Source organism: Heterodontus francisci, chromosome 20, assembly GCF_036365525.1.
Source record: "Heterodontus francisci isolate sHetFra1 chromosome 20, sHetFra1.hap1, whole genome shotgun sequence".
Classification (NCBI taxonomy): domain Eukaryota; kingdom Metazoa; phylum Chordata; class Chondrichthyes; order Heterodontiformes; family Heterodontidae; genus Heterodontus; species Heterodontus francisci.
The window spans coordinates 61532626-61548947 of NC_090390.1; the positions used below are offsets into that span (position 1 = coordinate 61532626).

The following is a 16322-nucleotide window of genomic DNA, read 5'->3' on the forward strand; positions in this document are numbered from 1 at the left end:
GTATTTATATAGTGCCTTTAATGTAATAAAATATCCCAAGGTCCTTCACAGAGGCATTATAAAACATATGATACTGAGCCACATAAGATATTGAATTAGAACATTACAGCGCAGTACAGGCCCTTCGGCCCTCGATGTTGCGCCGACCATCTGACCTACACTATTCCATTTTCATCCATATGTCTATCCAATGACCACTTAAATGCCCTTAAAGTTGGCGAGTCTACTACTGCTGCAGGCAGGGCGTTCCACGCCCCTACTACTCTCTGCGTAAAGAAACTACCTCTGACATCTGTCCTATATCTTTCACCCCTCAACTTAAAGCTATGTCCCCTCGTGTTTGCCATCATCATCCGAGGAAAAAGACTCTCACTATCCACCCTATCTAACCCTCTGATTATCTTGTATGTCTCTATTAAGTCACCTCTCCTCCTCCTTCTCTCTAACGAAAACAACCCCAAGTCCCTCAGCCTTTCCTCGTAGGACCTTCCCTCCATACCAGGCAACATCCTAGTAAATCTCCTCTGCACCCTTTCAAAAGCTTCCACATCCTTCCTATAATGCGGTGACCAGAACTGCACGCAATACTCCAGGTGCGGTCTCACCAGAGTTTTGTACATCTGCATCATGACCTCGTGGCTCCGAAACTCGATCCCCCTACTAATAAAAGCTAACACACCATATGCCTTCTTAACAGCCCTATTAACCTGGGTAGCAACTTTCAGGGATTTATGTACCTGGACACCAAGATCTCTCTGTTCATCTATACTACCAAGAATCTTCCCATTAGCCCAGTACTCTGCATTGCTGTTACTCCTTCCAAAGTGAATCACCTCACACTTCTCCGCATTAAACTCCATTTGCCATCTCTCAGCCCAGCTCTGCAGCCTATCTATGTCCCTCTGTACCCTACAACACCCTTCGACACTATCCACAACTCCACCGACCTTCGTGTCATCTGCAAATTTACTAACCCACCCTTCTACACACTCTTCCAGGTCATTTATAAAAATGACAAACAGCAGTGGCCCCAAAACAGAACCTTGTGGTACACCACTAGTAACTAAACTCCAGGATGAACATTTGCCATCAACCACTACCCTCTGTCTTCTTTCAGCTAGCCAATTTCTGATCCAAAGCTCTAAATCACCTTCAACCCCATACTTCCGTATTTTCTGCAATAGCCTACCGTGGGGAACCTTATCAAACGCCTTACTGAAATCCATATACACCACATCCACGGCTTTACCCTCATCCACCTGTTTGGTCACCTTCTCGAAAAACTCAATAAGGTTTGTGAGGCACGACCTATCTTTCACAAAACCGTGCTGACTATCGCAAATGAACTTATTCTTTTCAAGATGATTATAAATCCTGTCTCTCATAACCTTTTCCAACATTTTACCCACAACCGAAGTAAGGCTCACAGGTCTATAATTACCAGGGCTGTCTCTACTCCCCTTTTTGAACAAGGGGACAACATTTGCTATCCTCCAGTCTTCCGGCACTACTCCTGTCGACAATGACGACATAAAGATCAACAACAACGGCTCTGCAATCTCCTCCCTGGCTTCCCAGAGAATCCTAGGATAAATCCCATCTGGCCCAGGGGACTTATCTATTTTCACTCTTTCCAAAATTGCTAACACCTCCTCCTTGTGAATCTCAATCCCATCTAGCCTAGTAGGCTGTATCTCAGTAATCTCCTCGGCAACATTTTCTTTCTCTACTGTAAATACTGACGAAAAATATTCATTTAACGCTTCCCCTATCTCCTCTGATTCCGCACACAACTTCCCACTACTATCCTTGATTGGCCCTGTTCTAACTCTAGTCATTCTTTTATTCCTGATATACCTATAGAAAGCCTTAGGGTTTTCTTTGATCCTATCCGCCAATGACTTCTCGTGTCCTCTCCTTGCTCTTCTTAGCTCTCCCTTTAGATCCTTCCTGGCTAGCTTGTAACTCTCAAGCGCCCTAACTGAGCCTTCACGTCTCATCCTAACATAAGCCGCCCTCTTCCTCTTGACAAGCGCTTCAACTTCTTGAGTAAACCACGGCTCCCTCGCTCGACAACTTCCTCCCTGCCTGACAGGTACATACTTATCAAGGACACGCATTAGCTGCTCCTTGAATAAGCTCCGCATTTCGTTTGTGCTCATCCCCTGCAGTTTCCTTCCCCATCCTACACATCCTAAATCTTGCCTAATCGTGTCATAATTTCCTTTCCCCCAGCTATAATTCTTGCCCTGCAGTACATACCTGTCCCTGCCCATCGCTAAGGTAAACCTAACCGAATTGTGATCACTATCGCCGAAGTGCTCACCTACATCTAAATCGAACACCTGGCTGGGTTCATTACCCAGTACCAAATCCAATGTGGCATCGCCCCTGGTTGGCCTGTCCACATACTGTGTCAGAAAACCCTCCTGCACACACTGGACAAAAACAGACCCATCTAAAGTACTCGAACTATAGTATTTCCAGTCAATATTTGGAAAGTTAAAGTCCCCCATAACCACTACCCTGTTACACTCGCTCCTGTCGAGAATCATCTTCGCTATCCTTTCCTCTGCATCTCTGGAACTATTCGGAGGTCTATAGAAAACTCCCAACAGGGTGACCTTTCCTCTCCTGTTTCTAACCTCAGCCCATACTACCTCAGTAGACGAGTCCTCAAACGTCCTTTCTGCCGCTGTAATACTCTCCTTGATTAACAATGCCGCACCCCCCCCTCTTTTACCCTCTTCTCTGTTCTTACTGAAACATCTAAATCCCGGAACCTGCAACATCCATTCCTGCCCCTGCTCTACCCATGTCTCTGAAATGGCCACAACATCAGGATCCCAGGTACCAACCCATGCTGCAAGCTCACCTACCTTATTCCGGATGCTCCTGGCGTTGAAGTAGACACACTTTAAACCAAGTTCTTGCTTGCCAGTGCCCTCTTGCGTCCCTGTAACCTTATCCCCTACCTCACTACTCTCAACAGCCTGTACGCTGGAACTACAATTTAGGTTCCCATTCCCCTGCTGATTTAGTTTAAACCCCCCCGAAGAGCACTAACAAATCCCCCCCCAGGATATTGGTACCCCTCTGGTTCAGGTGAAGACCATCCTGTTTGTAGAGGTCCCACCTACCCCAGAAAGAGCCCCAATTATCCAGGAAACCAAAACCCTCCCTCCTACACCATCCCTGCATTGGGGGAAGATGACGAAAAGCTTGGCCAAAGAGGTAAGCTTTAAGGAGTGTCTTAAAAGAAGAAAGTGATGTGAAGAGGCAGAGAGGTTTAGGAAGGAAATTCCAGAGCTTGGGACCTAGGTGGCTAAAATTTAAGGATGCTTAAAAGGCCAGATTTAGAGGAGCACCGATATCTCTGAGGCTTATGGTGCTGGAGGAGATGAGAGCTGGGGAGTGGCGAGGCCATGAAGGGATTTGAAAACCAGGAAGGAAATTTTAAGATCATTGGGATGTTAAAGGTGTGACTAGTTTAGGAAATTAGGAAGAACCCTGCAGCTGCTAGGCGGAAACTTCCCAGTGCAGCAGAAGCAGGCTTGAAGGTGGGACCAGGAGAAAAGTCACATATCTGGGCGTTGGGTCAGTGGTCTGATGTATTCCCGGTTCCAGGCGATCTTGCTGGAGATGGATCATAACCAGCAATGACTACTGGCTCGGCAGTGGCAGTAGCCAACTTGAATAATTAACCCCACATTTGTGGGGCGATAAGGGGACGTCACTGGGACGAGTCCCCTCACTGAAGCCAAAGCCTGACAGGTGGCTTGTCGGCACCTGGCTGAGGTGGTCCCTGAAGCCGCCTCTTCTAACCCTGCCACAGCATTGATCGGCGTGCAGCTGTGGCTGGTGGCCATCCTGTGGAGGGGTGGCCTGGCAACTGTGGCCAGAGTTTACTTTTTTTTTTAAATTCAAACCTCTTCAGAGGGTGCCTCAAGATGGATGCACCCTCATGGTCCCCCTCCTGCAGCGGCAGCACCCACCTCTGCCAGTGGGGCTGCCACCTTCCAAGGGACCTGCCTGCTATCCTGAATTGGAGGTGGATCTGGAGGCAACCAACTAGGAGGCTACCTCCCAGAAGATTGCACCAACAGCTGCATTACTAACAAATGTAAAATCAAGACCCAGAAACGGTGCTGCACTTTTTTTTTGTAAAAAGGGGACAAGATTTCACCTGCTGTCCATTCCTGATTTTTGCAGGTGGAGCAGTAAGAGCATTCTGCTGCATCTGAATGTACTATAAACTGACTTGGGAGTGCTTTATGCTGATGTATGCATTCAGCCTGGACTTCCAGCATCATCTGTCTTGTAAAGAGTTGCTTTTATATTTTAAGTTTTCACTGGAGGAAGGTTTAAAATGTCGGGTTTTTTTTAACTTCAGAGTAATGCAGGTGCCCGGAGATGTGCACTATTGAAGGATGATGAAGTGATCTCTTACTTTTACGATGATGCCAGAACACTCTACGAAGCTTTCCAGAGAGGTTTACATGTGTCAGGTATTAAAGTACTCCTAAATCTAACATTTGGAGATAGTTGTGCTTTTGCTTTGTTCAATATTCATTATCAAATATTTATCTTTCCTGTCAGATAATGGACCTTGCCTGGGTTACAGGAAACCCAATCAGCCTTATCAGTGGCTTTCGTACAAACAGGTATGTATTGAGGTTAATGGTGAAATGCTGGAAATAGTATGGAGGTCCAAACTCAGTGGGAAGAAAACAAATTGGAATATGTAACTTATGAGAACTGGGTCTTTTTCAGAGAGGAGTTTTTATTTGGCTTTGATGGATGCAGAGAAGCAATTCTGAGGCCCTCAGTTGTCATGTTGTCTTTTCCCCACCTCCATTTAAACAGCACAATGTCTCTGGTTCACATAATGACTTCCAATTGAAAGGCAATGACTGTTCTGCAATTGAATTTCGAATTATAGTTGACCGAACTGTTAAGCGATTACATAAAATTGTTAGGAGGTGATGAGGAACTGACCTTGTCTTCATTCAAACTGTGCTTTTTGCTGGCAAATCGTGAACTAATAGCCAGTCACAAGACCGCTACCTTTTGAGTTCAAACACCGACAACTAAAAAGGTAGGAAAAGCTGACCAATCAAAATGATATACAACTGAAAAGCAGCCCTGAATAAAAACGCACGACTGAAACAATCGTTTCAAGATGCCTAAAGAATTTCAGCATTTTTATTCGTGCTTTGCAACTGAATCTAAACTGAAATTCAATGCCATTGGTATGGTGTATGCAAAGAAATGGTTACAATGGGAATTGTCCAAGGGCTACCTGACCCTCCAAGCACCACCTGCCCCTCATGTGGCATAGCCTTCAGATCACTCATTGGACTTACCGGCCCTCTCAGAACCCATCGTAGCAGAGTGGAAGCAAGTCATCATTGATCCCGTGGGACTGCCTAGGATGATGTGCGTGAATGCGTGTGTGTCATAGCTGAATGTGATTATGTTCTGTATGCCTTGCTTACACCATTAGATTATTGAATTGCATGTAAATAACAAACCATTCATGCAAAAAGCTGATGTAAAGAATATAACTTGTATTTACTTACAAGTGCAATGAGACATTTTCTTGCACTTTGCACAAAACATAATTCACCAAAGACACACTATCCACTCCAAAGACATTATACCCCATCCAACTCCCCGTTCTTTCACTGAAATATTCTTCTCTAACTTTCCCAGTCTACACCCATTCCAATCATATAAACCTGACACTCTTCTTCCACTTTGAGCTGGTGATCTCCCTCTCCTCCTCTTTCCCTCCTCCATGCCCTCGTCGCTATGAACTTTTTCTCTGTGTCTCTGTGTGTGTGTCTCTCTCTTTCTCATTTCCCATCCGTATGTCCCCTTGTGATGCTTTCTCCTCATTTAGACATCTGTTGACCGTCTAACTGAGTTCAATAGCTAATGTACAATATCAGCCCACTCCGTTTCATGTGCTAGTGGCCCCGCTAGATACCTCCTGCATGCTGGGGGCAGGAACTCTCATTCTCAAATTTTTGCCACCATTAGCATTGGAACCGTATGAGTAGAATCAAGGCTAAGCTGGTGCATTAGCCATTGGACTTAGGTAGATGTGGGGGGAGAACCGGAATTAAATTTTCACTGAGTGTAGGCCACTAATGTGAATAGGGACATTAAGTGATGACCTGCATGCCAACTGTCTGTTGTGTTTTTATACAAAGTGAAGGAAGCTATGTGAAGCCAACTAGATGATGTGGGTGAAAAATGCACAGTGATCTATGAGTAAACAACCTAGTTTTTAAACTGTTCTCATCTACTTGCAGGTATCTGACAGAGCAGAGCACCTTGGATCAGGCCTTTTATATCGAGGATACAATTCATCCCCAGACCAGTACATTGGTGTATTTGCTCAGAATAGGCCTGAGGTAACATATATTGAGCTATCGTACTACGAAACTTAACCACTGTGAAAACTTTTACTATTAATAGTTACACTTCACAAACCCATAGGTTTGTGCCTTTAATTTTTAATTCCTGGATTTCATTTGATCAATCCATAGCTTTTCACCAGATTTCTGGTGGTGCAGGGGAGGCAGTGACATCTGTCATCAGGTCAGTTTGTTGTGTATGGCTCAATAAAAAGTATAAATTGTACAATTTCTATCTAATTTTTTTTTTAGCTGTCTTGTGGAGTCATGGGAGGCTAGTGGTAACTTTGACTACCAAAATAAGTAGGCAAAATGCTGCATTTAGACAGAATGTAACTCTTTATTATAGAGTCAGAGATACAGCACTGAAACAGACCCTTCGGCTCACCGAGTCTGTGCTGACCATCAACCACCCATTTATACTAATCCTACATTACTCCCATATTCCCTTACCACATCCTCGCCATTCTCCTACCATCTACCTACACTAGGGACAATTTACAATGGCCAATTTACTTATCAACCTGCAAGTCTTTGGCTGTGGGAGGAAACCGGAGCACCCGGCGGAAACCCACGCGGTCACAGGGAGAGCTTGCAAACTCCGTACAGGCAGTACCCAGAACTGAACCCAGGTCACTGGAGCTGTGAGGCTGCGGTGCTAACCACTGTGCCACCCATTTTTCTATAACTTTTCCAATTTATAATGTATATATGGAGCCTCTTAGCCAGCTATGACTATCTGAAAATGATGGACGCACTTGAGAACTCTTGTCCAACATAAATGGCTAGCTGATGAGACCAGAATAGAAAATTATACTCCTAATGCAAACCTTTCACTGATCAACTCATTAGTACATATTCATCCAACAGGTAGAAAAAAAGTCAGGTAAGTAACTTAGACTCTGGGGTCAAACTGTTCACTGTTCAAAGATAATCTACTTAAGTAGGGATAAATCCTATAATTAAATTATAATATTAGAAAAGGCAGGAATGATTAAAAGCCATTTGATCCATTGGAGATTATCCCCAATTCTCATAAGCAACTGGAAATGGAATAAGAGTTTTATGTAATGAGGTCTGTGTGCTCCATTTCCCTAACTGTATAATGTCTATTTGGTGAATATCTGGCAACTTTGACTTTTACCTCCCTTCATTAACCGTTCTGATTCTGAATAATTGGACTTGGATAAGCCTATATCAAACACCATTCCAGCTTCTGCACATTTATGTTGCTGTAATGTTCTTAAAATATTCTATAACTCAATGGCATATCTTCTGCTGTAGATGATTTTGTCCTTGCATTGGGATTCAATTTAATGTCCTGATACTTGTGTTGTGGAATAGTACTTTGTAAATGGAGATAATCAGATTTGTAACTTCCATTTTATAACTTGTGCCCTGTTTAATAAAGACACTAATACCAGATTCTGTCTTTTTTTTTTAGTGGATAATTTCAGAATTGGCTTGCTATACCTACTCTATGTCAGTGGTACCACTATATGATACTCTAGGACCTGAAGCTATTGTATACATCATTAACAAAGGTAAGTATCAATGGAAAAAAAGATTTTAAATTGTCAAATGTGAAATATGAAGTGCACTGTGCATAAGACTGACTGGACTCTACCTGCATTCAAAGTGGAGATTTGTCTTATTTGTGAGTTGTTGTGCTCGATGATTCTGGCTCTGTAGCTCACTCTTAAGGTGCAGTCACCCTCAGTAGCAATGTGTTAAATAATTGAATTGTATTAAAATCAACATTTTGTTTTTGGGGAGATACAATGCCGAGCCATCTTGTACAATGGTCATGGTTTTTTTCTCTTTCTCCATGCATATTTGTGTGGGAAGAAAGGATTTTTGTGTGTGTGTGCACATGCAAAAAAGATTCTGGTTCAGTTCCCTGTAATAGCTGAACTCCATTTAAGGTAGCAATGCGGCCAATATGAATAACCTCATTGGCTAAAAGGAGAAAAGATTTTGCAGACTTGAGCAATTTGTTTCGATACCTCCTTTTCCAAATTGGAAGAAGAGTGTGTAGCTAATAATACTAAATATAGTTTTCAACATTGGAAAAGATGTTCTAATCTCTACCTGCACGTAGCTTATTCCTTAAGTGTTTAATGTAAGGAATGATTTTACAATCCCTCTCTCAGCAAGGAAACCTTTTTTTTTCAGTAAGCGTTGGTTGAAAGATGAGGCTAATTCTCCAACCCTACACAGTGTGGCTACCAGCTGGAAGTCTAGATTAACCCTTACCCTCCCTCAATGTCAGACTATGAATTACGTTGGTATATGCTAAAGTTGAGATCAAGGACCTGTGTGTCGTCTTGAAAGGAATTTTTGCCATTTTAACAAAATGTCTAATGATTTAAATGGTACAAAATGTCTTCAGTTTATCTAATTATTGGCGGGAAGATTTAGAACTGATTTGATCCTTCATGACCAGAGTTGATGAAACTTATGGCACTAATGACGATTGACTAACAAGCTGAAGGATGGAAGTAGTTGTGACAAGTTTTACCAGCAAACATTATTTAAAGATTTAGCACTATCTCAATTTCCATATAGTGCATCTGCGTGTGATTAAATCTCTGTTTGAAATCTGAATTGTGTAGCCCCCATACTGGCTTGGGTATGATTGTTTGTTTGTAAATGGAATATTTTGCAATGAAAGAAATTTTGTTAACTTTGACATCCTTATTGTGCAGCTGCAATTTCCACTGTGATATGTGACAAGCCAAACAAAGCTAATATCTTGCTGGAGAATTGTGAAAAGAACCTCACACCTGTCTTAACAACTATTGTTCTGATGGATCCATTTGATGATGCTTTAAAAGAACGTGGGGAAAAATGTAGAGTTGAAGTCCTCTCCCTGAAAGAAGTTGAGGTAAGATGGCGGAACAGAATGGCCGTTTGTTCTGCATATAATTATGAAGCAAAACTGATCACATAACTTAACTGAATCAAAGCTTGGAGTCCCTTCCAACATCTACCTTTTCATAGTTACAGCCCTAGCTCAGACATGATGGAATTGGTGTTTTATTTTTAATCAAACCAGAAGTAAAAGCTGCACATCAATATAGCTAACTATTACAATATTCAAAACTCTAAAATTGCACTCTTGAACTCTCAGAACTGTTCTCCTTTACCCCTGGTGCACATTGTTCCACTATTGTAATTGAATGAACAGAATACAAATGAATGAGTTTCCATTAAAAATGAAACCCGTCACTGATCGTAAAAACAAATTCAAGATCTGAATTTTCAAACATTGTGAAGATTTTAAAAGTCTGCTCCTGTTTAATTTTGTCACTTAAGGTGCCATGGAGTTAAACGTTTTATATTCTAACCAGCAACAGGGATATTCCTAATCAGGCTATGAGGTTGATGGACTTGGTTGATATAGGATCATACTGAGCTAAACTTTTTTGCTTTTGGGGCTAATATGAAAAAATGAATTAATATAAATGTGTTGCATTGCTGGAGGAAGCTACAGTTTAAAATTTGTAGTTTTCTCAGATTCCATATATAAACAATTAATCATAACTAAAAATCTGGGATATTGAGGGAAAAAAATTAATGCTTCCAGCTTGCAATAAATGAGCTGCATGGCAGATGCAGTCTTGGTCATCTACTAAAAATTACTAATGACATGTGAATTTTCTTCAGAATCAAGTATAACTATCTATGCTTGGGTTTGAGGTAAGATGGGTTACTGTGCTTCTGATTTTAACCACCTTTTTGTTCTCTCCCCTGAAGGTGTGACTATTGTGGGGTTTGTTTCCTCCGATACCTCGACTCTGTCTGTGAACAGAGATAATTGTACCCTAGAAATTATAGTGCAGAGGGAGACTATTTTTGTCCATTGTGCATATGGCAGAAGACTTGTTCTTTGCACTATTTAGTGGCTCTGTGATTGCTGTAAACCTGTCAGTGTCTACAAAACTCTCTCATTCTGGTCTATTTAGTTGAGTATTATCCCAAGCCTCAAAACTATCACTTTTTTTCTTCTCTGAACTCTGATTATATTGTCATTTTTGAGAGTACAGTGGCCTTGATCCACATAATATTCTAAAGATAGCTTTAATATTATGCAGAATCTGTTTTCAGATGCAAATGCATCCTCATCATTGAAAATCCCAGGTAACCCCATCCTATTGACCCTTTATTGAATGGTATAATTATATCCACATCTAGCATTTTCAATTATTAATGGGTATACAATGTACTTGTGTTTCTTGTGACTTGCTGGGGCAACCCAAGTTTGAATCATACCCAAGCAATAGATTTGCGTGAAGCTTTATTGCATTATCTTAGAATCCATTGTAAGCGTTGCTGTTCACTCTTGATTGTTCATTCAATATAATCTGGCTAGTTACAAAAGCACCACAGAATATGTACACTATATTCCAGCATCCTCATTGTTTGTTTGTATGTGACTGTTGGCTTGATTCAGTTCATCAGCATCCCTAGTGGCTCTAACCCACTGTGGAGCCAATAAGTTGGCCATGGCAACAGAGATCCACTGGAGGATGTTGCCAACAGCAGTTGTTACTTGTGCTGAAATTATAATTGCACTTATTATTTGCAAGTTGCCAACATAAGTTTGATTTGGACTGGCCTGTACTTAGTTTTACCTTTTTACTTTTTAATGCCCACTTTACGTGAAATGACCATTTAGAATCTAGTCTATAGCCTGCATCACACTTTAAATGTGTCTATAACACCAGCCTATCCTCTACTTAATTTTTAACTCCTAAGCACTTTACCGTTATTCAAATTGCACTCTTATTTCATTATATCTCTGCACTTCAGTGTTCTGGCTCTGAGTAATACCACAAGAGCTCCAGCAATAATAATTACAAATATATTTTCCCTCATAGGATCTTGGAAGAAATAACCTAAGAAAACCAGTTGTAAGTATATTAACTAAATTTAGGTAATAGCGAAGCTGCTGAATTAAAAAAAAAATCTCTATATTCTTCTTGAAATTTTATCTGAAAATTTACTGCCACATCTATTATTAGATCCTTTAAAATTGTAGCCTAACTTTGAAATGTGACAACAAGCTCAGCTTGTATTAACAGTTAAATAAACCAAACTCTGTCTAGGAAGTGCAGGGTTGCATAGAAATTACAATCCAGAAATGACTTGTTTGACCCAACCAATCTGCGATGGTGTTTATCTTCATGAGCAGTAGTCACGTTTCATATCCTTTTCACCCCCCCACCCCCTTTCTTTCAGTCGTCTATCTAATCTATTCTGAAATGTTGACCGTATGTGGCATGTTTTTCCTGCTTTCTGTCCTAAATATCTTGCGTTTTAATTTTATTTGATTATCTTATCCTATACCATTCAACCATCAAAAGCAATCTGTTTCTATCTATCTTCATCTATCAAATCACCCCTTAATCTTCTCTGTTCTAATTAAAAATAGTCCTAATTTTTCAGTTAGTATTGCCTCATCAGGCAGTATGTCCTCTTTATTATCTTGATATGGAGGCCAAAACTGCAGACCGTACTGCAACTGTGGAATTACTAAGGTTTTATATAGGGTCATCATTGCATCTCCACTTTGACATTCTGTACCTCCTAACCTGAAACCCAAGATTCAATTTTATATATATATATTTTTTTTTAAAAGGGCATTATCCCCTTAAGGTGTTTTTTTTTTAATGCTGTGTTTTCCAACATCACCCAGCTTTCACCCAGTATGATCAAGTTCAATCTGACTTTTTTTTTCTCCATTCCAACATCTTGCCATTATTCCCTTGGAGCTTCCTTTAGGCCTGAATTGTTTGCCTATACCTCCTATTTTAGCATCATCTGCAAATTTGGTTGCAATCTCTAGACCTAGATCCAAATCACTGATGTTCATAATGAACAGAACTTTTAAACTGCTACCGTTTTTCTATGGAACCTAACCGATCTAAGAAACTGCCCTTAACCCTGACTGTTTTTACTTCCCTTTTTAACAAGTTTTTAAATCTAGTTTGCTACCCTGTCAATTCTATACCTCAATTTTCTCAATGTCCTGTATGTGGTACCTTGACAAAGTCGTCTTGAAGGTCCGTATGCACTATACTCACTGCATTTTCCCCAAGCAGCCATATCTGTCATGACTTTAAAGATCGTTTTCGCTTTTGCTCGCTCTTCCCGTGGCTTTCTATCTCTTAAGTGTAACATGACTTGGCAACAGTTGGGCTTCACTTGATCAGAATAGAGTTGCGCTCAGTGTAGAAGATTACACTGGTTATTCCTCACACAGGTGACTGGTCAATAGCTGGGGGAAATTTTATCCTGGTATATCTAAAGCTGACTGATTTGAGTTATTGGTTTTACCATATTCTTGGAATTTATGCAAACTTGTCCTTCCATGTTGATTGTATAGGGTAGATCAGTCTCTCTCTCTAGTCCTTGGGAACACCCACAAGGTTGGTCTCCAGGCCATGGCTCAGTGGTTGCAATCTTTCCCCCCCCCCCCCACCCCCCCGAGTCAAAGTTGAGGGTTGAAGTCCCACTCTAGAAATTTGAGCACAAAATCTAGGTTGACACTCCAGTCCACTGTTTCTAGTGCAATTGTTGGAGGTGCTGTCATTCAGACAAAATGTTAAACTGAGGCTCCATTCACCAATCCATGTGGATGCAGAAGGTTCTGATGGCACTATTTTTAAGATGATCATGGTAGTTCTCCCTGGTGCACTGCTAAACATTTATTCCTCAACCAACATCACTAAAACAGATTATCCTGTCATTATTATGATGTTTTTGGAACATTGCTCTGTGCAAATTGGTTGCCATGTTTCCTATGTTACAACAGTGACTACACTGCTAAAACATTTCAATATCTGTAGAGTTCTTTGGAATGTCTTAAGGTCATGAAAGCTGCTATATAAATGCAAGCCTGTCTTTAGAATTATGGTGCACTTTTTTTCCATCTGCTTCTCTTCATGAGACCTAATCTTGTCCTTCTGTTTTACATATAATAATTTTTGTCTGTCTGCCCTCAATGATTAATAAAAATAATAGCCTATATGTGATTCAACTTCTTAAACTTTTGGATATCTCATTAACACTTCTTCACTTTGAAGACATGTTTCAATCTTTTTATGCATTTAATTTTATAAAATAAAACAACTCTTCCCCCTTGTCACATTACCAATTAAGATTATCCATGTTTCATAGGGATTCGCTATAGAAGCATGGAATGGACGGTCCTTGGCCCTTTCAAATGTTTTTTTCTTAGCGCCAGGTTATTAATTACAACCTCATAATTCAGGGATCCTTTCTTTATTCCAAGAGAACTTTGCAGAGCTGTCGTTTTAATCCTTTCAGTTTTATCAGTGTTTTTATAATTTTGCCATTATAAGCTACTTTACTATGTATAGTAAGTTGTATATTTCATGTCGTCCATTTTAAAGTGAGACTTAACTTATTTTATAGCCACCAAAACCTGAAGACTTGAGCATTATATGCTTTACAAGTGGAACAACAGGTATTTCAAGTCTTGTTCAGGTTTGAGAGTTTTCTCCTAATGTGGTTTCTAGGCTAAAAAGCACATGTTTGCTGTAATGAGGGTATACAACAGATAACTAGGCATCCATTGAGCAAGGAACTGAATGACTGACTGATTTGCATATTGCCCTTGGATCCCAAAGACCTTGGCTTAAATTCAGCCAAGATGCTCGCTGAATCCCATCTAAAATTGATTTAGGGTCTTTGGTGTAGTTCCATACCACAACAAATTAATAAAAGCCTTGTTTGAAGGTCTGGACTAGTAAAGTCAATTCCATTGGATTTTGACATTTTGCTTTGGAGGTGGGGGAAGAGTAAGAAAGAAGAGGGTGGAAAAAGAACCTGGTGAATGGCATTGGATAGTAGGGCTACATGTAGCCCATCAGAAAATGATGCCAACCAATTTTCACTTCGCTTATGCAGGAACAGTGATAAGATATATCAAACTGACTTGGTATGTTGCAGGAATCGAATCTGATCCTTGATCTGTATGGATTAGCATGATACCAAGTGATGCTTTATTCACTGAGCCATCAAGGATGTCTGATCTGTCGTCCCTCCAAGAAGGTCAACACATTGCATAAAGGCATATCTGACTGCTGTATTAGTTATATTTTTGCACTGGATTGGCAGTTCCCAGCACTGATATTTATCATAAAAAGCTGTTCCTTCAGAAGTATTTAATTTTTTATTTTTAATCCTTATAAAACTTAAACGTGGGCTCTGGATTTTTAAAGATTTTTTGCTTCACCCACAAGTCGGTGCAATGCTTGCACATTGTATACAAGGCTAAACAGTTTTCTAAATTCAGTTCAAATAAATTGCATAAAGAAGGGCTGCCTATATCTAGCAATTTCAGGTTGACAATTAATACCTAACTGAGAAATTGAAGTTGTTTATCCCGCAATACTAAAACTCAATACAAACTTGCGTACCTATGTGTGCATACTTGTTGCTGAGAATGGCTCTGTACAGTTCTTGTTGATTCAGATCCACTTTGCACTAATATGGACATCCATAATTGTTACCAGGGCAGATGGAAAAACCTTTTTGAAAAATACCTTCTCATTTTTTAAGAAAAAAAATCCCTTAATTTGGTGATTTATTAAAAATCAGCATGAATTTTGGGAGAGAATTGTTTTTCAAAAATATGCTTTATTTGTAAAAAAATTTGCAAAATACATTACAAAAGTTCAAATGTCACATTTCAGGAAGTACAATAGAGATCCTATTTCTTCGATACAGAAAACATGTAGTGCCTTACAATTCTTGCTATTCCATTTTAAATGCAATGTACATTTGCATTACATAGCAAAAAACATTTTGGTACATATAGCCCAAGGCGTTTTACATTGGTTCCAGACCCTCAGTATACTATGGCGTTTCCCCATTGAACCTTTTGCGGCAGCTGCCCCAAGCTTTAGTGCGTCCCTCAGCATGTGGTCCTGGACCTTTGGAATGTGCCAGTCTGCAACACTCTGTCGTGGACAACTCTTTGCGCTGGAAGACCAGCAAGTTTTGGGCAGACCAAAGAACGAGTTGATGGTCCTCCAGCAGCAGTTGATGTTTATTTCAGTATATGTCCCTGGGAACAACCCGTAGTGCACAGACTCCTGAGTTACGGAGCTGCTTGGGATGAACCTCGACAAAAACCAGTGCATCTCTTTCCAGACCTGCTTTGCGAAGGCACATTCCAGAAGGAGGTGGGCAACAGTCTCTTCCCCGCCACAGCCACCTCGAGGGCAGCATGCGGAGGTGGTGAGACTCCAGGCGTGCAGGAAGAATCTGACGGGGAGGGCCCTCCTCACTGCCAGCCAAGCTTCAAAGAAAAAGAATTAAACTTGAACACCTCACTAGATTTATTTTCCATGCAGCTTGGTTTTCAATTGAACTAAAGTAGTGAGTAGGTGAGCCTACACTTCTCATTTGCTGCAGTTAGAATTGAAAATATCTTGTTTTAGATCACTGGCCCTAATTGATGAGGTAAATCAGGTGGGTTTAATGACCATCCTTGTTTTTAATTCATCAGTAAAGTTGTTGTTGTTTGGAAGCTGTCATGTGCAATAAATACATATCGATAACTAATCCCAGTAAACAACATCAACATCAATCTTGAGTATATTTAAACTGAGCATTTTTGTATACTCCACAAATCGTCACCCATTAATCCTCTCCAATTCTGTGATGGGTACCTGAATTTGCCCATGTCCCCGACACTAATTGAGTCAAAATTAAAACCTTTGTGGGGCTTAACGTAGATGTCAGCCTATCATTTCCAATCTGTTTATTTTTCTGAACTGTGAAAGCAAGACTGACAATCTATCAAAAATGTTTATGCATATTGGCTGTCTTCATCTTTTTGAGCATGGGGAGGGTAACTAA

General features: G+C 40.5%; 1 protein-coding gene across 2 annotated transcripts in view; it reads left to right on the forward strand.

Annotated features, from left to right (window-relative positions):
- Nucleotides 1-16322, forward strand: part of acsl5 (acyl-CoA synthetase long chain family member 5) — a 46570-nt gene that overhangs the window by 14736 nt on the left and 15512 nt on the right. For both annotated transcript variants that reach the window (XM_068052907.1, XM_068052906.1), the window contains exons 3-9: nucleotides 4394-4508; nucleotides 4600-4664; nucleotides 6321-6422; nucleotides 7870-7969; nucleotides 9134-9312; nucleotides 11309-11341; nucleotides 13869-13920. In XM_068052907.1, coding sequence (XP_067909008.1) covers nucleotides 4394-4508; nucleotides 4600-4664; nucleotides 6321-6422; nucleotides 7870-7969; nucleotides 9134-9312; nucleotides 11309-11341; nucleotides 13869-13920 — 646 coding nt within the window. The remainder of the gene's footprint in view (nucleotides 1-4393; nucleotides 4509-4599; nucleotides 4665-6320; nucleotides 6423-7869; nucleotides 7970-9133; nucleotides 9313-11308; nucleotides 11342-13868; nucleotides 13921-16322) is intronic.